This window comes from Simochromis diagramma, unplaced genomic scaffold, assembly GCF_900408965.1.
Source record: "Simochromis diagramma unplaced genomic scaffold, fSimDia1.1 OVJJ01000603.1, whole genome shotgun sequence".
Classification (NCBI taxonomy): domain Eukaryota; kingdom Metazoa; phylum Chordata; class Actinopteri; order Cichliformes; family Cichlidae; genus Simochromis; species Simochromis diagramma.
In genome coordinates this window covers 21069222-21093936 of record NW_024387414.1, presented here as the reverse complement: position 1 = coordinate 21093936, position 24715 = coordinate 21069222, and the positions used below count along the sequence as shown (strand labels likewise).

The 24715-nt window shown below is 40.6% G+C and overlaps 1 protein-coding gene across 1 annotated transcript in view; it reads left to right on the top strand.

Moving 5' to 3' along the window:
• igdcc3 (immunoglobulin superfamily, DCC subclass, member 3) overlaps positions 1-13195 on the top strand; it is a 60861-nt gene extending 47666 nt beyond the window's left edge. The window contains exons 8-14 of the mRNA XM_040011574.1: positions 2709-2956; positions 5067-5231; positions 5505-5693; positions 5904-6008; positions 7798-7933; positions 8082-8292; positions 8410-13195. Of these exons, the coding sequence (XP_039867508.1) occupies positions 2709-2956; positions 5067-5231; positions 5505-5693; positions 5904-6008; positions 7798-7933; positions 8082-8292; positions 8410-8535 (1180 nt within the window). The 3' untranslated portion in view covers positions 8536-13195. The remainder of the gene's footprint in view (positions 1-2708; positions 2957-5066; positions 5232-5504; positions 5694-5903; positions 6009-7797; positions 7934-8081; positions 8293-8409) is intronic.
• The last annotated feature ends 11520 nt before the right edge of the window (positions 13196-24715 follow it).

Sequence of the window (24715 nt, the reverse complement as noted above, 5' to 3'; positions counted from 1 at the left end):
GTAAACACATGCACACACACAGTGCTCCCCTATATTTATTCTATAACTGAGGACAAGGTAGGTAGGAGGGAAGCGATAGAAGTAGAGAAAAATGAGGACAAAGAGCAGCGTGTCAGAGGTTTGATAGAAAGGTGTGTGCGTGTTTGTGTGTGTCCATAGGTAGAGTTCACATGTGTGTATGGAAATGTCACAGTTTATACCGATGTGGGCAAATTTGATTTTTTTGAAGCACTGATATAAATTTATCTACTGCCATGGGAGATTCAGTTCATGATGAATCTAGTATGTGCTCCGCATGATTGAGGACCTTCTGTTCTTACTGCTGCTGCCTGCTGTCTGTGCCACAAATCACTTTTTCTCTCACCCAGCTGAACACAGTAACTCGTGCTCTTGACTTTATGTCACAGTCATCTTTTGTTCTGTGTGGTCCTTACCAGGAGAAAGATATACTACATTTAAATGGATTTATTCAAGCATGAATACCTCTTGAGACTTTATTTAAAAACACTGCTTTTTAGTTTATGACATATAAAGACTTCAGTCTCGACGCGCGCTGGAGCCTAGAAGGACTTGTCTAGACATTGCCCATCAGAGATGCATGTTACTGTATAGATGGCTGATGTTTTCAGCTAGCAGCTTAAGCACTCTTTAATCTACCAGCTCTCTTGGACAAAGACATTACGGTGTGCTACACTTGTGTAATGACAACTTAAAAAAAAATGTTCCAACGTTATTCTTGCAATTTATGTGTGTAAACTGTCAAAAGTTGGTTTTGAACTATAAAGACACATCTCCTGGATGCACTGGTACGCATCTTCAGTGATGTATCCTAGGGTCATCAGGTGTTTCGGGTCTCACAACATCATACACCCTCGCCCAGGCGACCCAGCCGGGGGTGATCAGGCCCTGACTTGCGTACCAGTAGCTACCCACGGATCAGCCCTCTTAATCCACAGCCACCTTGTGGCTTTCTCTGCCGCTTCACTCACAGCCTGGATGGCCCTCTTCTTGGTTGCCCCAGCCACGCCCAGCCGGCCTAGGACTTTGCAGAGTGATCGTCCTGCAAAGCCCCTACAACCCACTTCTATGGGCTCATAGAAAGTCTTCCAGCCCCTTCCCCTGCACTCTTGCACTAGTTCCTGGTACTTTCCTCGTTTCCTTTCATTAGCCTCCTCAATCCGCTCTTCCCAGGGCACTGTGAGTTCCAGCATGATCAGCTGTTTTGAGGCCTCAGAAATAATTATCAAGTCTGGCCGGAGTGATGTTTTTACAATGTTCTGAGGGAACTTTAGTTGTTTACCCAGGTCAGCCTGTAGCTGCCAATCAGAGGCTGTGTTGAGAAGGCCAGTTGTCAAATGTTGTCAAATCATTTTTTCTCTCACCCAGCTGAACACAGTAACTCGTGCTCTTGACTTTATGTCACAGTCATCTTTTGTTCTGTGTGGTCCTTACCAGGAGAAAGATATACTACATTTAAATGGATTTATTCAAGCATGAATACCTCTTGAGACTTTATTTAAAAACACTGCTTTTTAGTTTATGACATATAAAGACTTCAGTCTCGACGCGCGCTGGAGCCTAGAAGGACTTGTCTAGACATTGCCCATCAGAGATGCATGTTACTGTATAGATGGCTGATGTTTTCAGCTAGCAGCTTAAGCACTCTTTAATCTACCAGCTCTCTTGGACAAAGACATTACGGTGTGCTACACTTGTGTAATGACAACTTAAAAAAAAATGTTCCAACGTTATTCTTGCAATTTATGTGTGTAAACTGTCAAAAGTTGGTTTTGAAAATTAAAATTGTGAAAATAAGTAGTAATGTTTGGACAGCAGTACAGAGAATACTACACAGTGTTGGAGCAAGACAATTTTTATAATGGTGGGGAGGTTGAGCTCATTTCTTGCATAGAGATGAGGTAAAACGCTACAGGAAAAACAGTTTTTGTATTTTGGGGTTTTCTTTGTTAACACTCGCTCTTATTTAATATACACGATTTACATTTTTTTCCTTTGTAATTGTGAACCGTTGCTGATACTGTAAAGCTCATAAGATATTTACAATTTTAAAAAGTTCACCGTTTAAATGAGTACATGAAGGAAAAGTAGCTGTAGAGAAACAGTTCTGTAAACAGAAAGTTCCAAGGAGAAAACCAGTCATTACCACTGGTCTTGTGTGGAGGTCAGACTTTATAGTCTGGTTGCCATGGCCACCCCATGGGTCTGCCCCCGATGCTATAATTAAAGAGGATATGTTGTTGACGCTGTGAGCAGAAAATTTCAAAATCTAAACTTAAAAATGTTTGCAACTCCTGTTTTTTTTGTTGTTTTTTTTAAGCCAACATGGGCAGTTACTTTCCCCAGAGTTTAACAGTTTTTGTAGCATTTCATCTAAACTTTAAATATGTGAGTCACATAGTACAGAACAGTTTCTTTCTTACAGTTTGTAAGAAGCATTACTGCTATCACTGGCACTGAATCAACGTGATAGGTTTAAAGGCTAAAGAAGGCTCCTAAATTCCTCATAGTTAGAATTTAAGGCAGAGAATTCACCTGCTCAAACACGAGGTGCAGCTATTGCACTGCTAGTAAAGCAATAGTAAGAATCTTATGTTCCACATTTGCACCAGAGAAACTAAACTTCCTTGTTTCCTTTCTTCTTTCCCACACTCTCTGCTTCCTGCTTCTCTCCTCTGCTGCTTCCACAGCACACTGACAATATATGGCATCAGTCAGAATGACGAGGCTATCTACCAGTGCATCGCTGAGAACAGCGCGGGCTCTACGCAGGCCAGTGCCCGCCTCACGGTGCTCTGGGCTGATGGACTGCCTGGCGTTCCCACCCACGTGGAAGCAGAGGCCCTCTCCCCCACCACCATACAGGTGTCCTGGAGGGAACCCGATAAAAACACTCAGGACATCATCGGTTATGTGCTCCACATCCGCCGGACCTCAGGTGGGGCTTCTTGAAGATCCAGATACAGTTTAAAGCAAAGCTTTAGTTAAAACAAGTGTGACATGATGTCAGTGTCAAAAGGCATGCCAGGTGAGATGAGAGGAGGCAGAAAAAACACAGGCCTCTTAACGTGGAATAAATCAGCTCTGAAAGTAAATAAGTGTTTGAGGAGCCCCATGACATTTTCACTGAAGAATTAGGAATGAATGCGGCTAAATTCATTCGCATAACTACAAATGGCAGCAAACAAGAGAACGCTGCCACACTTTCATTATAATTCAATTATGTAAATAAGCTGCTACAGTAATGAAATGATGAGGAACGGCACTGACACAGACAAAGATGGTCCTGAGGCACAAAAGCGATTTGTAAGCACACACACACACACACGCACGCACACGTCACTTCAGGCCAATGCTTTACTTCAGTTTATTTCATTTATTTATCACGCCACTTCAAACTAGCAGCCATCATTGTAACAGTCATACAAATTATTGGTAAGGTAAAACCCTTCATTAGTGGTAAGCGCAGGTTTCTAGTAGTAGAGTATGAGGGATGTCAAATCTCATGTGTAGTTTGGTGTGTCAGACTTTGGAAGAGTTATCGCGTCAATATTAAATGAGAAACAAGAAACAACGACCAAGGTGATATGGTGCCTATGGAAAATTCACGTTTTAATATTTTACACTGAATTACCTTGACACATACTTTTGTTTAAAGATAAACAAAGAGGTGGATCCAAGGTCTACACAAAGGAAAGAAATCAAAAAACAACAAGAAGCTGTTTTCACATGTCAGCTTCATAATATTTAAGGATAATTTGTTTTTGTGGTGATTTTCAGTTTTCCTTTCTCACAAGATGCAACCAACACACACCTTGAATCAAACTGTTTGCACAATTCAACAACGTGACCTCAAACCTCCAGGGAGAAATCAACTTTGCAAAATGGTAGATTAGCCCTTTAAAGCCTGAACCATGAAATAAGTGCCGGAGTGTTTATTAAACCTTCTCACAAAAAATTTCCATATATGAGTTTTAATTTATAGCATATTTGCTATATCTGCATTTTATTTGTGATGTACACATCGGGGACAGAGAGGAAGGCTAGTTTGAGCTTTGAGTCCAGGATGCCATTTACGTGAGAAGGGAAAGACCAACTCAGAATCCACCATTGTAGGATGGTGAAACATTGTAGGTTCACCATCCTACAATGTTGTGACTGTTCTCTGCAAATAGTCAAATAGATCATGGTCATTGGTCAATAATCATGAAAATTTACTTATTAAAGGTCATGAAACCGACTTTGCCTCAAATGGTGCCAGTGTCGGCTATTATGCACATGTACTGTTTATAAGGTGGGGAAACCTGCACTGAAGAAGTCACTTGGATGATGAAAAGTGTCTCCTATTGAAAATGCTACGTCCAGATGAACAGAATCAACTTAACACTCTGTGTTAGGGGGTTACAGACTGACTGATCTCTGATCCCTAACTGTTTTGGATGTTTACATTGGTTCTCCTCTGTCAGGTGGTGTCTAGAAAAGTCCCTACAAGCCTACTTGATAAATGCATGTGTCATTTATTTATTTTTTTTACCTTGTCGGTATGGTACAATTAACTGTGTATGTTTTTTACTTGTTTTTATGGGGAGACCATTGTAGCACCTGCTGATGTTCCCCTCAGTTGATCTATTAACTGATCATTAAGGGACCTGGGAGACGACTAATAGTATCTCCTGTAATTTCCTCTCCAGCGTGGCATGGCCCAATGGATTGAGGGCTAGATGTAGATAGTGGTTATGGTTGGATGAATTGCTGAATTAAGAGCAATAAAATGCTTTAACACATCCTGAACAACTCTCCCGATTCCTCCCTCCATCTTCTTATGCCGCCCCTGCAATTCACCCTGAGGCCCAGAGTGATACTAAATTAGCTATTAAATACTGTAAATGCTTTGATAAAACCCACTGAAGTGGGCAGTAAGCACAATTGCTAATAGAAACATATTATTTTCCATTTTTCTTCCTTTTCCCATTTATGTCTTTCCTATTTTTCTTACAAATCGTTTCAAAATTTGGCTCCTCCTTCTCCCTCCACCCTTCTTCCTTCAGACCCGGCGGAGATGGAATACGAGGAGGCTGTCAGTAAGGTCACGCTGCAGCAGATCATCCGGGACCTGGAGCCTTCCACCAATTATACCTTCTATGTGAAGGCCTACACATCCCATGGGGCCAGCAAACCTTCGGACAGTGTCACAGAGAGCACTCACGGAGAGGGTGAGTTGGCGGAAAAAAAAAATAAATTAGAAATATCAAGACTCCCACAAGATTTGTAGCACAGGTAAAACACATGATTTCACCTTAATTATTGCAGAACATCCATAAAACATAAGACAAATTGGGCTGCTCTCACTGCTTTATATTTTAGAGCTTGTTCATCCTGAGGAAAAAAGTAAAAATATTATTGCTCACATTTTATTTTTCCCACACCTGATCAAATTTCTGATAGTTGTTTAACTACTTTGGCTTACATTTTGTTTTGTGTTGCAGTGCCAGCTCCTCCTTCCCTCTACACAAAGGTGGTGAACGGTAGTGTTGTACAAGCAACATGGGAGTCTTCCTCCAAGATGGGCCAGCCTCAGGGCTTCAGACTGTATTACAGGAGAGCGCACACACCACTGTTCACTGGGCCCATCGCCTTCCCTCGCAACGTCACCCAGTACAACATCACTCATCTGGGTGAGACATGACAGCTGACTGTATCATTGCTTTTATTGGTAATTAGCGTCACGCGTCGTAAGCGCTGATGAGCGGGCCTGTGATGCAGAATGGTTTGTTAATGCACTTTAGTGGGTTTACATAGTTGTTTTTGCCAAGAGCTAAAAATATGTGTCACTAACAGCTCGTGGTGCTTAGTTTTGATTGCTTTCTTTGTTTCCCTTTGTTCAGATTCCTCACTGGTCTATGAGATAAAGTTGATTGCTCACAACCAGCATGGAGACGGGAATGCCACCATACGATTTGTTTCACTTCGGGAGGCAGTGGCCAAATCAGGTGAATTTTTCTTTATCATTTTTTCCATCATTTAAAATACAGTCATCTTGAAATGTGGATATATGGAAGTGTACAGTCTGCCCACATTTCCATAACACTTTGTCCAAGGACAAAAAAATCTCAGGAAGACAGACAGTGGAGAAAAAAGATTATAACAATACACCTAACAAAAAGGAAAATAATAAACTGAGAATAATAGAAATGCATTTATTGTTTCATTGGAAAAACAATACTGAAGTTTGAATCAAATACTATGATGTGAATTAAAAAATAAATCAAATATTATCATCATGCACATGATGATGTATGGATTAGTGAGATGGCGCTGTCCCACAGGTCATCTGATTATCTCACCAATGTCTATTTCCAGAGGTGGAGAGGCTTCCCATATGCATCATCTCTATATATCATAGACTACGTGTCCACGGGTTTAATCCTTTTTATATTGATTGATTTTGTGAGCCTGATGTGATAAGTCTTTCTGACGATATTTAGGTAGGATGAAAAATATTTCAAGAAAAATAAATGTTTGCCTGGAAATGTAAGAAAAAAGTAATGAATGGTGTGTCATTCCAAGATGGGTCAGCAAATAAGACAAATCCAAAACCAGGACTCAGGATCTGAATCCCAGAATGAACTGTCGGAGTGGAAATAAATGGTTAAAGGTCATTTGAGAGAAGCGAAGTGTCTCTGAAAAACTTAAATGTTTTCTTTATTGGATCTGCATTTTGAGTTAATGCATTTTGAACTACAGGATTTAATCTTTCAGTGATGCCAGCAAGAAAAACTAGATCACAGAGGGTCTGTTTGTCTAGTATATGTATTTAGAAATAGTGTTCGCCCAATATTAATGTAGAAAATTGAAACGTCCTGGCCAATCCTGCAATTTGGATCTCTCGAGGTGTGCTTTTTGAATACAAGAGACTAATGTACTACAAAGATAAAAAGAAATACAGTTATATCACGCCTTCCTTTGATCTTGCTATAAAAAGAGTATCTTTACTGGGGCTCTCGCCTCTTTCTCTTTCTCCCAATCTGGTATCTGTCTGCAAAGTGTAGACTTTGGCCTACACAGGCTCATCAAATGATTTCTGCCCTCTGATCCTCAGTATGGCGCATATGAGCTGACATACCTGACTCACTTCATCCTCACTAAAAATGATTCGCTGGGTTTTTTTTTTTCAAGTATTGCTGCTGCATTTCTATCGTTCCACTTTATCTTGGAAGAAGTGGACCTTTAACACAAAAGGTCTGCCCAGTGTGGGCTGCAAGATTCTACGAGCAGTCTGGGGAAGTGTAGTGAAGGCCAAGCAAATCTTGCATCATCTAGCATGCTGTGGGTGTACATCACCAAAGCCCTCCTCCACAAAGTTGTTTCTCTGTTACTTGGATTCTAAGTTTAATCTTTATCAGACTGGTCCAGGACTTGAGGCATGGTTTAGCTGAGATGACAGCTCGAAAAACCCAATAAATCACAAGAATCATCACTCAAAATAAGGGCTAAACGTGGTTGGAGTACAGGGTGGATTTGAACTAAATATGACCGTATATCGATCTCACAGAAGAGATGTCTTCACTTGTTGCCACTACCCCTTATACCGCTGCAGTGACCCACCAAATATGGAAATATTTTCACACCGCTACACACTGCCCACATCAATACGGAGCATGAAAGTAGATTAGTCTCACATAACATCTTTTGTATCAGTCAAGTTGACCTTCATGCCACATAAACAGTCCAAGCTCACCCAGCTGTGATGTGACCGTGTTGTGTGCAATATCTCCTCAGTGTTGGACGGCCCGTGCGACTGTGTGAAAGATGAGCAGGGCAAAACATCCACCACGGGCATCATAATCGGCATTCACATCGGCATTACCTGCATCATCTTCTGCGTGCTTTTCCTCGTCTTCAGCTACCGTGGCAGGTCAGAACTAGCACGACGTGCACATTCATGCGGCAGTTAATGGTGCCAGTGAAATAACTTGCCAATAGTTGCTGTTAAAGGGTCTATTTCTATCGTGTGTATAGAATCAGGCAAACGTTTAATGTGTGCATGTTCGTGTAATCCCCAGATTAATGATGTGTAAGACAGTTCAGGCCACCCCCCAGGCAGGGAACGGCGCTGCTGTGGACTCTTCTTCGTCTTCCCAGGGAGCCTCTGGGCTTAACGGGGCTGCCAGAAGAGAGATGGAGGTCAATGGCAGCGCGGCGAGGAAGAAAGCGGTTGACAGCAATGAGCTCGAGAGCCTTTTCATGCAGCCGAACACAAGAGAAATGTGCATGGTAGGTCCTCAGAGTGAAAAGAGTGAGGAAAGCTATGTTAAAGGAAAAAAAGTATATTCTATCTAAGCTGAAACTAAATGAAATATACTCAGTCTGATTGTTTGCACGTGTTTTCAGTCTGATTCCTACATGCTGAATAACACCCAGCTGTCTACGATACCGCTGGATGAGTTTGCCATGGAGAGGGAAACCCAATTCCGAGAGACTCCTGCAGCAGGAGCAGCTCAGCAGGACCAAGGCTAATAATGTATGAAGGCCAATTCACACGACACTGTCCAGTGTCCACGCAGACTTTTCTCTCACTCAGGTTGACAGATTGTTGTTGTTTTTTCAAAGTCGTCATTCCTTTTGTGCAAAGACTTTTTTTTTTTATAAAGGAGTTCTGGAGGATCTAGGACTGTATATCTGAAGCCCGATGAATTTTTAGTTTTTGTTTTGGTCTTTGGTTAATTTGCTGGTGTTGGGCAGCACCTAAGACAGAGGCCCCAGAATGTCCTTGTTATACAATGGTTTTATTTTTAAGTTTATAAATATATGTATATATATAAATATATACACTATATCTTTATCACTTATATGTCAAAGCAGTTATAAGTTATTGGTCTTATCTCTACTTTTCTGTGGATGTCAAAGACTCCTGCTGCCTACTCTCACCTACCAATGATTCCACCTTCTTGTTCACAGAAGATCTCAGCCTTCTTCCAGGGATTCGATATATTCTGCCTCAGGACTTTGTTTCAGTGATTTCAACATTTTTTTTTATGAGTTTTCGGCCTTCATGCAGGCGTTAGACTTGGCTGCGTGAACCTTGCGATAGAAAGAAAAGAAAGAAACCTACCTCAGCCGGAATGAATGTGTAGTGGGAAGCTTTTAGGGACTTTACCTTCCCCTGAGCTCACAGTTACTTTACATGCAGAGGAATTGGTTTGGAAGTGACAAAATCAGGTGCCGCTCTACCTCAGATGTCAAGAATCATCTCTCTTCTCCTGCTTGTCGAAGTAAAACAGAAAAATAAAGAAAACAAAAAAAAAAGTATCCAACATAAAGCACTTCCAAATGCTGAAATTAATGTTCTACCTCAAGATAACAATGTTAATGTTGTCGCTGTTGTTGTTGTTTGTCTGTTTATTGCATAATGAAAAACCCTCTTTTGGCCCTTTGTGAAGTCCTGGCTTCCCTCTGTTGATGAATATGGTGTTTGTAGATACAGCATCAGTACCTCATGCAAGCTGACAGACTGATAACATGTTGTACGGTTACGGTGTGTTGGAAATATGTATGAATTATGCTAATCTATTGTAAGCCTTTTGATAGATTTGACTTTATTTTAAAGATTGTAATTTCTTTTTTCCACCGTAGTTGCTTCAGTTGAATGACAAGGCTGTTAGAGATACACTGCATTGTTAATGACATCTTAAAGACTAACTGTGCATGAGATGAGATGTCATGTGTTTTTAAATAGATAAAACTAAATTGAGCACAAATGTTAACAGAAAATGGCCCGTGTCTACGAATAGTTTGGATCATATTTCTGGAAAATCTGCTTATTGGCTTTCTTGTTGGCAGATGAAACCGCTCTCATTTGATCTTTCTCAGTTTTAAGGTCATAGCTGTTTGGCAAGTAGCCTAGCCCTAATTCCAAAATTGTTGTTAACCATCCCCGGTCTCTTAGACGCTTAGATGAGCTATTAAAAATCTAAATTCTCTAACACATGCTATTAAATATATCTTTTTTTAATATGTAAAAAAGCCAAAGCTTAAAAACAACTATTTGTAAGAGATTTATGTATTAAATGCACGTATGTGCTATTGCTTTTATTTTGTCCTGTTATCTAATATTTAACTGTGGTTTTGACAACAGAGATATGAGAGCGGTATTTGACCTCTGGAAAGAAAGCAAAACAAGCTCTAATTAATTTTTTTTGACAGCAGTGTATCTCTAAACTTTTTCTGAATATTTGTGTCAGCATCACCTTCTTATTTTGTTTTCACATCACATTTCCAGCCTCCTTCACAAACGCAGCAGTAGCCTTTTATTTCTCTTCTGGTGCCCAGTAGACGTAACAGTTGCCGGTTAAGCTCGTTTACTGTTACTCTTCTCAAAACTATACTTGCTGCTCGGCCTTCTCCCTCCTGTCAACGCTGACTATGTGCTTCAGGTGCTTATAATATCTTTGAATGCTGACGAGCACAGACAGAGAGCTGGCTGAGGGAGATGGGCGGTTGTTGGGTAGCTAAACAATTACAGGGCTTTTCTCTCGCCGGCTCTCTGCTCAGTGTTGTCACTTGCTGTACAAGTACTGATTTGATGCATTATGGTTACCTACCTCAACCTTGTTGTTGGCCTTTCTCTCAGGTCTTAATGAAGGACACGTACAGAGTATAAACAATGAACTTAATGTATATATATATCTACAGTCGTGTGACACAGTAAGTATATCTCATGGAAATTGCTAGCTTTTATTACATACTGGAGCAAGCAAAAACCAGGTCATCTTTGAAATAATGCCTGAAGATAACCGCTCAACTTTTTGCTGAACAAAAATAGCAAAAGAAGTTAAACTTAAAATCAAATACATCAGAAGCTAGTGTTGCCCAATATAGCAGTACCGTAATTACATCATGTAAGCCACCTGCTCAGTTTTAACGAGGCTCTTCACCTGAAAAGCTGCCTGTTATCGGTACCCTAGCAGGGTCTGCTGTGATTTTGCTCCAGAGGATGTATCTGGCTCATTCTCCAGCCTGGAGTAACAAATCTTTGTGCAGCTATTTCTGTGGCGAGTACTTAAAGCCAGAGAGAGGAGCGCTCTAGTGCCAGAGAGCCTTTTTGTATTGCGGCTTGTGAGCTGTGCGTCTGTGGCTACTTGTGGTGCGTCTTAGTTGAATTCCCAGGTGGATTTTTCAACTGGTACGCCCCCCTTATAGATATCACCTTTATCTACAGGCATTGTTTCCTAAGTGACCAAATGTTTCCCCCAATATGTCAAAAGATAAATAAATTCACACGACTGTATAATATAAATACATAAAAAAATTGCAATTGTCAAAATATGCTGGACAGACAGAGTCAATAGAAACAGACACAATAGGAGGGGGAACATTTTAGGACCTTTATGTTGAGCACTAATTATTTAAGCAGTTCAAGTTCATGCTTAATTTGTAGTGATTGTTACTTTTATTACTAGCACATCATTTTTTTTTTCGGTAGTGATTTACTTTATGTCTTCTCTAGACATAAATAAGTTTAACTGAATCAAAAGTGGGTGGCACGTACAACTCGACATCATGTACACAAAAAAAAAAACACTTTCAAACCTCTTTGGTGCATCCAGGTATGGGATACTGTAAACAGTAAAATGCTGACACTGCTGCATCAAACACTTTTTTTTTATGAAAATGAGCTTGTCATGTCTCTGCTGTCCCTAAGTAACTAACATTAGTGTAAGATGAGTGCATTTAATATCAGCAAACACCTTTGATTGAATCCATGGTGTTGAATGCAGAATGCTTCCTGGTGCTACTCCTCAGGCAGCTTTGTGTTATCCATTCATCAGCCTTAATAGTAAGAAGCATATTAACAGCTTCATTTCTGACAGGTGGCAGGGCATGCAATGGTTTAAAGGTCACAGCATTTTTGAGTCCAGTGGAGCCAACTAATGCAAAATGACCTGTGTTCTACTTATGCATCATACATACAGTGTAGGAGTACTTTTGAAAAGCATGCACCGTCTGGTCCTCCACCACATCCAAACTGAGAGCTATACGTGTCCCCACAAAAACAGTAATTCACCTGTCATTTTATTGTGTTATGCAAACCAGCATTAGAGTCAATCTCACTTTAGTGATCATCCTAGGTACTATGTTTTATGCCTTTTTAATTTGTTTGCATATGCGTATTTTTTTGCATTTCTCTGGTATCTATTTCCTGCATTTAATTGTACACTATGTTGTTCATATCATAACCAGCGCTGGGGGAAAAAAGAAATGGCAACTGTCAAAACAGTAGAACAAATGCTTGACCTAAATGTCTCCTCTGTGTATATTCACTAACTGCAGATTAGTTTCTCTCCGGGGCTCCTGCAGCTTTAATCAGTGTTTTCACCTCTGTGGAGAGAACTTTCACAAAGGACACAATGGGTATTTTTTTTCTTCCTTACTTTGTTCCTCAGTCCCTTGGTGTCATTTAAGGTTAATGTCCTCTTGCAGGAAATTGTACACCACTGTGGATTTGACAGGCGTTAGTGTCATACGGACGTTTAACCTGATTCACCGTGGATGCAGTGCGGTGATCATCATGTTTACTTGATTAGACTTTGATAGGTCAGGTTGTCATATAGCTGTATAATATTAGAACCTGTGTGATTTATTGGGGTGCTTAAAGCTGTTCTCACTGACTGACTGGTGCTGTAATCCATCATCTGTGGGGAGCAGATGATTCCTTTGCTGATATGGTTAGTCAAACTGAGGCCTTTGTCTTACATATTCTGCAGTTTTGAGAAGTGTTTCATCACTAAACGCTGCTCTTGTCAATGAGACAGCCTCCTTTGTTCCTTGTTCAAGAATCCTGACCTTTGGTCAGGGAGGGCGTGTGCTCAGGGACTCTCTGATCCTGTGTTATATGCATCTCAGCCGGCCATACAGTTGGCCTACTGAACTTGAATTTCCTCAATTTCTGCTTTGTGCCCAGTTCAGACAGATTTGCTGCAAGGAATGCCATCGTTGTCTGTCATTAAAACTGGAATTGTTATGCTTTTACTGCTTTCTGTGATATACATGGCTGTCGCAATGGTCATGACCAAAGATTCAAACAGTGGTTTCAAAATATCTGCAAGTAAGCCCAAAATCTCAGGCTCTGCTCTAAATTCTCAATTTCAGACAGATCTTTCTACTCTAAAAAGAAGAGGAAAAAAAAGAGGGATATACCTGGTATGGTCACTTCAGGTACCATACCAGGTCTCTCCGGCTATGTTTAAACGTCGTGTTTGCAAAGGGCAGCCAATCAGAAGAAAGTTGGTAATTGAAGTTTGTACTACTTGTTTCAGACAAGATAAAATTAAGAGCTTCATCAAAGCCCAGCATAAGATAGGTAAGGTTTACTCTGAACTGTGAATCGTACAAAGCTATCCTCATCAAAAATATTCAATTATAAATGAGCATAATAGTCCACAGGTGTTGGCAGGATAATGGTTATTTAACTGTCATTTTGCCTTTGTTTGGCTCCTCTGATAGGAAAAGGAACATTTGTCATAAAACAGTTCATCCGCCTCTTAAGCGTACTGAGGGGTGATGAAAACAGGGAGGCACATTAGCATCATGTTACAATTTCGGCAGAAGAAATCATGTGACAACAGTAACATTCACGAGGACAATCTAGATTTTTATAAGAATATGCTGCTTTTCTTTACTTTGTATATTAAATGGATTAATTTGGGGGTTCGACTCTGGGTCAGGCAAGAAAAAACAAAAATACAAAAAACATTTTAAATAAGTTAGCTGAGCTTTAGAAAAATTAGTAAAAGCACCATTATCTTAAATTTAGATGGACCAAATATTTGTTCAAATTGACTAAGAAAGTGTTTAGAAGAAAAAAAACCTTTGGCTGGAGCTGTCATTTCTTCATACGTATTCTACTACCCTCAGGTTCTTAAAAATAAAACATCCTGGACTGGGAATGTGCAGGGTTTCTTTCACATGGTGCCAATATGACTCCAACTCTTCATGCTCTTATAATACACTGACTAAACACAGGTAACCAGATCAAGTCAGGGGGGTAAGATAGGCTTAGTCTGGCTAGATTGGCACTGTATTGTTGATATGATGTCTGTTATGAGTGTTAGTGACTCTGTGGTTGATCTCAGTGACAAAGACGTTTAGGAGACCCGAAATATTAACTTTTTTCTTTTTCTAATTAAACTTTGCCCTTTTTTAAAAGTCCTTTACATTATGTGGTACTGATTGCTGTGGCACCAAATGACTATCTGAGCTGACTGTAACTTGATTACATTTCCAGTACATTTATCTCTATGGTGTTTTGCTCTGATACACTGATGACTGTATGTGTCAAATAATGCTGAGTTTCAGGATTTTCTGAGTGATTTATACTGTTGTCAAATGGTGGTTTATTGTAACTGTACTTTAATGTTTGATATCAGTATTATATTTTACACGCTCCTGTTGAGAAAGCAGATTGAATTCAGTATGTTTAAAAGTAGAAGGCAGAAAAAACCCTACAGTGAGTCTGCATGAGAAACAAAAAGCTGATGTGTTATTTTAGCCCTAATTGAAAAGTTTTAGTTAATCCTTATTGGCAACACTGTGATATTTAGCCAAATCATGACAAAAAAATACAAAAAAAATCTTGTATTCTCAATATGGTACTATTGATTGTCAGTCTGTTTTGCTGGTGTATATTGATGAAATAGGCTGAGTGACCTTTTTTTCTGTTGACAAATCTAACTCTCTTGTCCTCGCTGATGCCTGATGATCACCTCATTCTCATCCTGTTCCCACCAGTCATCCTCACATGAGTGACTCAGGCTGAGGTCCTGCCAGTGCTGTCACAGTTAAAGTGAAAAAGGTGTCTTTGTTTTCCTTCACAAAGCATCTGCGGTTGAGGACAATGTGTGTTTTATATTGATGTTGTCAGCATGAGCTAAAGCCGCTCAGTCATCATTTAATCAGCTGCTTAAATGGAAAAAAGAGCTCCTGAGTAGGATCTACACTGCAGGTGTAAACCCCAGTGCCAAGCACTGGAGTGTGCAACAGCTTCGTACGAGAGATGCATTGCTAAATTTCCACATGCACAGCAACTTCAACTTGCAGCACTGCAGGCAAAACGAAATTTAGAAAGTTATGTCAATATGATGTTGACATACTAAACCATGTAGGCGTATGAATGTGTGACCTGTTCTTACCCAGAGTTTCTGGTTTCACCAAGAATTTTGTATAAAAGTAGAAAAAAATGCTGATGGGATTATTTTTAATCATTAAACCTCTTAAATGAACTATGTTTCCACGCCAAGGATTTAAACCTCCCACACCTTGTCACCACCTCCAGAGCTGAGAAGTGATTGCAGAGCTCGAGACTGCGCCATCGGTGAAGTTTAATTACTGGGTTTAAAGCCCACGAAACACATTTCCTTAGTACATTAAATATTCACGAATAAATAAGAAGCAAACAGTTCAGAAAAGAAACCTCCCTGATTATTCAGTTTTAATCTGCTTCATCCAAACACATTCAATTTGCTGTCTGGTAAAAATGCATCTTCTTTTACATGCTGATATATTGTCAATATATTGCGTCAAACATTGACTTGGGGCTCACTGTAATCTCTAATCAGAGGAGGCATTACTTTTAAGCACATTTGGCTCATGATGTTTTTTTTAAATCAACATCTTTTAAGAAATTCATCATTATATAAATATCTTATTATATTTTAATGTTGGTTCTAAAAGCAGTGTCTTTATGGTCCAAGTCTGAACCACGATAAAGGGCACCGTAGGAAAAATCTGCCCTGTAGATTTGTTTCTACTGGCTTTACATGCTGTATTAAAATGTGTAAAATTTCTGTTCTATTCTATAACCATTTATTCCCAGCAGGGTTCAAATGAGGTGCCAGAAGTTTAAAAAGAGCAACTATATGGTGTAGCCTGTGTTACTCAGATTTTGTTTAAAAAAAAAAAAAAGTTGCAAAGGCATAAAGGAGCACAATATTTTACATTTAGCTCATGATCATGCATAATCATGTCTGTCTGTCCATCTGTCTGCTGAGGTCACTGCCGATATCTGCTTCTCTCCCACAGTTTACTTCAGGTCAACACTAGATAGTTTTAAAAGTGTTCTCAGAGAGCTGTCATGGATCACTGCTGTATAAAAAGGTTTTGTTTCTATGCTCTCTCTAGAGACCATGTTGGTGCAACTATAAATTGTAATCTGCATACATATCCACATATAGTGTATATACTGTATGTGTGTATGTATATGCTTTAAAGGAAAAATAGACCATTTTTAGTGGTTTGTATTGTTTTAGGGTTCATTGTGCAACACTGATAGGAGAAAAAAAACAATAACAGTGATAATAAACTAGCTCTAGTGATAATGAATCCAGAGTCTGTCTTTATTCTGTGTGTGTGTGTGTGTGTGTGTGTGTGTGTGTGTGTGTGTGTGTGTGTGTGTGCGTGCGTGCGTGCGTGTGTGTGTGCGTGCGTGTGTGTGTGTGTGTGTGTGTGCATGAGTGAGTGTGTGCACCTGGTGCAAAATAGTGTAATTTACAGCACAGTCGTGAGTTTGCTCGCTTGCGTCCTGCAGTCCGCTGAGATGCAGCAGATCAATCTGGTGCAGGCTGCTTCTCTCCCTCCCCACATCACCATCCTGTTCTCCTGTTCAGCACATTAACTCATGGCCTCCGTGGCCAGACAAAGAGTATTGAGCACCAGGCCCAGAGCTCCTGGTCGATGAAGGGTGGTGCCGGACTTCTAATCACTGTAAATCCCAGTGCATGACTGCAGACAAAGGAAGAGTCCAATATGAATCAACGTCCTCTCTTTCTCACTCTCTCTTTAATATGATTCCATTTTTTTTTGTCTGCTTGCTTTTGCTGCTTTTTTTCCTAGCATACCTGTTGGTAGTAATATTGTTATATATTGTACTCACGGATGCATCGTGAATTCAGCAATGTAATAATAAATAAGTCCTGCAGAGCAACGTGGAAAGCTTACACAGGACGTTTATTATTTTATGCATTTTTGCATCCAATTCTCATTTTTTAAGTTTGCTCTTGACCTTGGTTCAATTAATTCCTCAGCTATATTTGACCTATTGTGTTTACAGTCCTGCTGTCTTTTCTTTTTTTTTGTTTTTTTGTTTTGTTTTTGTTTTTTTGGAGGGGGGGGGGGTGCTCACTTTTCAGTTTTACATTCCACTTAAGACAACATAAAATGACCCTTTTATAACTGCCAAGGATTTCTATTTAGCTTTCCTGATCCCAGCAAATCATTTAAATAAATCATCTGAGATAATGAATAGGAGTGATGGTGAAATTCTCAGAAAATTAATCATTGCACTTTCTGAGTCATTTGAAGGCGGATGAATAGCTGTATAACTATTCAATCTACTTTTTACCACGGTTGCAGCACACAAACCCATTATGTTTATCTTGGAGGAGTCAAGACACCCACGCAGGAACTTAAAAAGACAGCCACATTTCACTACTCTTTGTAATTCAATTCACCTCTATACCAGCCCTAACTATATGCTTTACCAAAAAGGAAAGTTTTAAGCCTAATCTTTAAAGAAGAGAGGGTGTCTGTCTCTCAAATCCAAACTGGGAGCTGGTTGTACAGAAGAGAGGCCCGAAAGCTGAAGGTAAGTACTGGCATGATACAATACTATGAATTCTTACATTACTTTATAGATAAAATTTCAGCACTAAGGGCACCATATCTACCGGCAATTAACCAAACCCCAGTTTCTGAATGCACTATGGTTTTTCAAAAAGTTTGAACCTGTATCTTTTTCAACTCTGAAAGAAATAATTGATCATATGAGAAGCTCTAATACGCTGCATGACATTCTTCCTTCCCACATTATTTAGGAAGCTCTGACTACTATTGGTCCCTCTATCTTACTTCTAATGAACTCTTCACAGTCATCAGGCTGTGTTCCGACTACCTTCAAACACGCAGCCGTACAACCTGTGATCAAGAAAAGCAATGCTGACCCCAACACCCCTTCAAACTACAGGCCAATCTCTAAACTTCCTTTCATGTCTAAAATTTTAGAAAAAAAATAGTTCACCAGCAACTTCAGTCCTTCTTAGAGACATGTGGTGTCAGTGACAAATTGGATTCAAACCCCGTCATAGTACCGAGACAGCCTTATTGAGTTTTTAATTATCTCCTCCTAACTGCCGATTCTGGGCACCCTGTGGCTCTAGTCTTATTAGATCAAACTTCTGCTTTCGACACGATAGACCATAATATTCTCCTAACAAGGCTAGAACATGTAGTTGGCCTTAAAGGTAATGTTTTTTCATGGTTTAAATCGTATCTATCAGACAGATCCTTCTCTGTCACCTTGGGGAAATACTCTTCCTCTTCTGCCCCTGTTAATTGTGGTGTGCCTCAGGGGTCCGTATTAAGCCCCACGCTGTTCTCCCTGTACATGCTGCCCTTGGGACTCATCTTTAAAAAACATAACATCTGCTATCACTACTATGCAGATGATATCCAAATTTACTTTCCTCTAAATTTGGATGCATTGTCCCCACTCTCGCCTTTGTTCGAATGTCTGCAGGAGGTTAAAGACTGGCTATCCCAGAACTCGCTTATCTTAAATGAAAGCAAAACAGAAATTATCGTTTTTGATAGCCACGTTCCCCTGGGCCAGCTAACTGATACAATGGGACTTTGGCCAACCACCTTTCTCATTCTGCCAGAAACCTCGGAGTGCTCATGGATAGTTCTTTTAAATTAAACAAGAAAGTATCCACTGTGCTAAAAAAACAGCTTTTATCAATTACACCAAATTTCCAAAGCTAAGCCTTATTTACCACATAAAGAATGTGAAAAATGTATCCATGCTTTCATCACTTCTAGATTGGACTATTGCAACTCTCTTTACCTGGGCCTCCAACTCTCCCTCCTTCAGCGCCTGCAATTAGTCCAAAATGCAGCAGCACGCCTCTTAACCAGCCCTAGAAGGCATGAGCACATCACCCCTGTCCTCACTAACCTACACTGGTTTCCCGTCAAATATCGCATTGATTTCAAAATCCTTCTGCTCACTTTTAAAATTCTAAATAACCTGGCCCCTAGCTACTTAACTGATCTCCTCTATCCGTACAACCCAAAGAGATCACTAAGATCCTCCAGCCAACTGCTCCTAATGCAACCAAGGTTTCGTTTAAAAACCAGAGGTGACCGTGCATTTGCCATTGCTACCCCAAACACTTGAATAATCTCCCAGTCGAAATCTGTACTTCGGAATCAGTTCAATCATTCAAATCCTGTTTAAAGCACACTTGTTTAACTTAGCTTTTGTCGGCCTGCACTACACCATGTAAATTCAATTTTAAGTATAATTGTACTATTTGTTCTTTGTTCTGCCCGCTCTGCGGTTTTATTGTGAAACACTTTGATGTACACTAGTCTTTTAAATGTGCCATATAAATAAACTTTGACTTGACTTGACTTGAAGTCTTTAAATACAAGGTCTAATTATTCAAGTATGTGAGGAGAAAATTTGATTCTGGATTTTAACAGGGAGCCAAGGAAGAGACACTAATATGGGAGAGATATGTTCTTTCTTTTTAGTCCCTGTCAGTACTCTCGCTACAGCATTTTGGATCAAGTGAAGTCTTTGCAGGGAGTTTTTGATGTAATAACGAATTACAGGAGTCCAGCCTAAAAGTAATGAACTAGTTTTTCAGCTTCGTTCTGAGACTGGATGTTTCTCATTTTAAGGTTATTGCACAAATACAAAGAAGTAATCCTACATAGTCGTATATATCTGCTTAATACACACATTGAAGGACATATTCAAATAAAATGCGACTCCAAGATTCCCCACAGTGTTACTGGAGTTTGAAATGCCATCCAGACTAAGCACCTGGTTAAACACCATATTTCTAAGATTTTTAGGGACACGTACAATAACCTCAGTTTTACAAATAGGAAATCAGAGGTCACCCAGGCCTTAATTCATGTTTGGCTGTTAAACCTGGAGATTCAAGCATTTCTTTTGTTTTATTGTATATCAACAATTTAACAAATTTAAAGTGAGCACACAGTTACTGGATTTAATTTAAATCATCGTCTCTCTGCATACAGGAGCTGCAGCATGTGTGGATGTGAATAGATTTTTAATAGCTGTGTGGAAGATTGCTCTGTGAGAAAGAGAGGATGTTTTTAATCACAGTAGCGAGTTTCTTTTCTCCTTTTATAGAGAGATAACAGTAGAGTAGTTTTCCACAAGTAGCCTCTCTTTCTGTTTCTGTAATGTACACACACACACACACACACACAGTCCAGACTGGCCATGTAAAGCAGTGAAACTTTATCCGTGGCTGGACCACCTCAACTGGGCCCCGGCTGCTCCTGACCCCACTGCATTTAAAACGCGTTGAGAAAGAGGACCTTGGTTTCCCAGAGAGAGCTGGGTGGGGGCGCAGCTGTCTTCTGGCTACTCACACCGCACGCCTTTTAGCGGCTCAAAGGGAGTAGCCGAGAGAGAGGGAGGCCAAAGGTCACACCAGCCAACTTTTACACCCGCCTACTTCTGATGTTACCAGGGTTTTTTTCTCCTGTTTTTCCCTCTTCTTTTTTTACTGTGTCCAGATTTCCCAGCCGTAACACACTTCCCAGGTGACATCCCTCCTCTCAAGTCACAAATAATCAAAACCATCTTGTCAGCTCCTGTTTCGTTTTAAAACGCTATCCTCCGTGTTTGTCACTCTGTGTGTGTGTGTGTGTGTGTGTGTGTGTGTGTGTGTGTGTGTGTGTGTGTGTGTGTGTGTGTGTGTGTGTGTGTCAGAGAGAGTGCGTGAGTGTGTGTATTTAACAGGCTCTCATTTTTTGTGTGTGTGCCCTTTAGTTAAATTGCTCCAATAAAAAATAAATGTTTCACACTCAAAGCGAAGCTAAGAATCACAATTAAACTTTATAGCAAAGACAATTAAATTATAACTATTTTACTTTTACTTTCATAACATTGTGTTTTCATATTAATGGATTATTAATGGATTCATTTCCAGAATAATACAAAACAATCCAAACAAAACAACAAAGGGAGACCACAGTTGATCATGAGTTCAATATAACCTGATCAAATTTCATCAGTGACAGTCTTTGGCTCTCGGAGGAGGCGGATGCACTTTTTCTCCTCTCCCTTATCTTCCCTGCTTATGTCCTTGTCTAGTCTCGTGGTTTTTTTGTATTTTCCCTGGAACATTCCCTCACAGTCTGTTCTCTAAAACCTAAAAGAGGAATTATGGATTGGATCAACTGGTCCCTAAATGCAATTGACACCCCTTTCTCAACGAGAAGTTTGGGCTTGGGTGAGCCTGAGTGCTGAAGATATCTACCTATTCGGAACCATGGTAACAGGGTTCTGGCTGATCGGAGCTGGCTTGGCCCTGACTTATCGAAGAATTAAGAAAGCGGAACCGGCTGTTCAAACCCCCACAAGGCTGCCCACTGGGATTGGAACGATGGGAGAGGCGTGAGTTTCTCAAAATGGGCCCATTGAGTCAGCACGGATAAGATCTTGGAAAGGCTACGGCTGCTGTGGATACTCAGAATAAGATCTCTGACTGCAGACTGGATACATCTCGGAAGGGCTAGCCCAGAATAACATCTCTGGGCACAAAATTGGATGACATCTCGGGGAGGCACACTGCCGTGAGTTCTCAGAAATTGGCTCCTTGAGCACAAGAAATGACAACATCACAGAACGCAAGTATGGCGAAGCTCTCGGCTCACCAACGGGAGAGTGTTGGACTGTAGAACTGCTCTGAAATTCATATGAGCTGTTCGCACTAAAGTAAAAAATAACATCACTTATGCGGATACCCCTTCGGCGCCAGCTGATGGAGCTGAACAAAACTCCCTGATAACGACTGTGTTTAGTCTGTTCCTTCCCATTCCATGCAAGGCCACCTGGGTTGGCTGGAAGACTGTTTACTTAGCCTGGCAGGGCGAAGGACACTGTCTCAGCTGAACTATGGACACGCACACACATACATATACTGATACTGATAAGCACTCACCGACGCATCACCCTCCCTACCCCAGATCCAACGCCACCTCCAACGCTTACCTCCCCTCTGATGTGGACATCGGGTCAGTTGGAGGCGCAGTCGAAAGATTGCAGCGGTCCCAGATCAGATGTACACACTGGAACTCCTTCCCATGTTTCTTGTCTGTGTTTATTGTGCTGTGGTGTGTTGATATCTGTGTATTCCTGTATTATCCTTTTGTGTTACACATTTCAATGTTTTTTTCCTCGCTACCTAGCCTGACCTGTCTCCCCAATGTGATGTTTGTGTATTGTATGTACGGTCGGCAAGGTCTGTCATCTCGGTTGTGGGCAAAAGACCTGCAACTGACAAATAAAGGCTATCTCATCGCTCATCATCTCATCAGACTTTCAGGTACAGAGTAGTCAGAGTCAGCACTTTGAGCATTTTTTTTTTACCCGTATGTCACTAATGATCTAAAAATCCACTTTAATGTCAAACCTTTAGCTTTTAACCTCCTTATTGTGGCGGTTATTTTTCATATTTATAGGCTTTTTTTCCAGTTTTCTTAACTTTTATAGTTATAGAGGTGGTGGCACTTACTTAAACTGTCATAGAGCAAGTTGAAGTGTACACCACGGCTACATTCACATACATGGGTATTTTTCCACTTTTGTTTAGAAGAACATCTCGGTCAACACGAAAATGCATAAAACATTGTTTAATGCTATCATGAGCATGCTCAAACAACCGATGCTCATATACACCTTACTGTATAGAAATGTTGGCCAATCAGAAGCCTGATAGTCCGACCTCAAAAAAGAAGATAGAGGTTCGCACTGCTGATGTTGCAAGACAAAATCTCTGGTTTCCGCCCCCACATGCAAATGCAGAAACTGAGTTTAGGAAATACTTCACCTTGAAGGGAGTTTTTCAAAAGCTCAATTTACAGTGACCAAAAATGCCACTTAGTTATAGTTATCAAGGAAAGGCAAATTGCAAAATACCTGTGTAGATGGCCTGATAAACTGGGATGGGAATGATAAGAATTTAGTGATTCCCATTACATTATCGTTATTCCTTATCGATTCCCTTATCTGTGGCACAAAGAGGGTTTAAAGCGATCGCCACGGTAATTCTACTTTTGAAACATACTTTTGAATATGTAGAAATGGAGCCTGCAGCCTGACTGCTTATCACTGCTTTTGTTACCTGTTGAAGTTCAGGGTCTGGCTGCTGGGCTGGATTCAACATTCACTCAGTTAACGTCACTGTGGGTTCTTGGCTTGCGCTATAATGCTGTCTGTACAGATGCTTGCAAAGAGCCAAAGTTGTGATAGCAGTGTAATGCAGCTGTTTCTGTCCTAGATACAAATTGTACTTTACCATCTCGCTGTCGTCCTTCGGTGCAATCAAAGTAAAAGTAATGTCCATATCCACGCTGCAGACAGTGCCACTGTTTTGGTTCTCCGGCACATGAACTGAAATCAGCAGATTGTAACGCAAGTTGAAGTGGAACCGATAAGAGTCATCGATAGGCAAGCAGACTAACAATTCCAATTGGGTGAAAAAATGCTAATGCAAAATAGGACACCCTCCCCACTTGGAAGTAGACGTAAAAGCAGAAAGCAGCCACTGTGATGTCACCAGTGTGAGGCCAATTTTTAAACATCAACACAGGTTTAAAGCACTTGTCTTTACTTTTCAGATACAAAATTCACACCCACTCTTTGAATACAGTCTATGTTTTAGACCATTTCAAAATGAAATATTTTAGTATGCATAAGTGGTACTTTTATGCCACCAGCAGTGTAAATGAGGGAAAGATTGTTAAGTGCTAAAACTGTGATAATAATGGAGATATTCATGTATGGAACATCTGCAGATAAATCGCCTGCTGTAAATGTTTGTGTGGGTGTGCTTTGGCGAAGGATTGTGTGCTTGAAAGAGAGGATATAAATTTTTGCCACTTCTCCCCACGCTGTTGCCTGTGGCTCCGGTTTGAGATGGAGTGCCATGTGGTGGATGGTGAGTGATGGAGAATGTGGGCATTAACGTGCTGAGGCCACAGGAGACGTGGCACTGAAAGCATTAATGGAGTGACTGGTTCTGAGAGACGGTGGGCTGATGTGATTGCAATGTGTGCAGGGGGAATTGTTCTGCGGAGTGACCATGTAGACCTTACTCCTGACCTCATAACACATTGAGATGTGTTTGAGAAACAAATTTTGAGGCCTTTTCTTTTGGCAGTAAGTGTAGGGCTCACATACAGACGTAGGCACTCATCATCTAAGAAAGATTTTGCTTCATTTATCACTCAAACACACATCCATGCACACACTAAGGGCTTGAATGACTACTCACCGGTTAACGGGTACAGTGCACCCAAGCGCCCTCAAGAAAGGCAAAGGAGGGAGGTGGGTAAAGTGTGGGGGAGGGGAAGTGGCAGAGATATCACATCCCCTGTGTGCACAGTGGCAGTGAAGAGCAGGACAAAGAAAGGATGGAGGGTGGGACAAAGCAAGCAAGGGATGGGGGTGTGAGGTGGCTCTAAGAAAGAAGATTAAATGATTCTGGAGGTGGCAATAGGTGTGAGGATTGAAAGCCGTAAAGGGAAAAGAAGATGGCATATACCGCTTTAACATGCAAATCACAAAATGTGAATTTTGCGAGCTTTAGTTGCATCT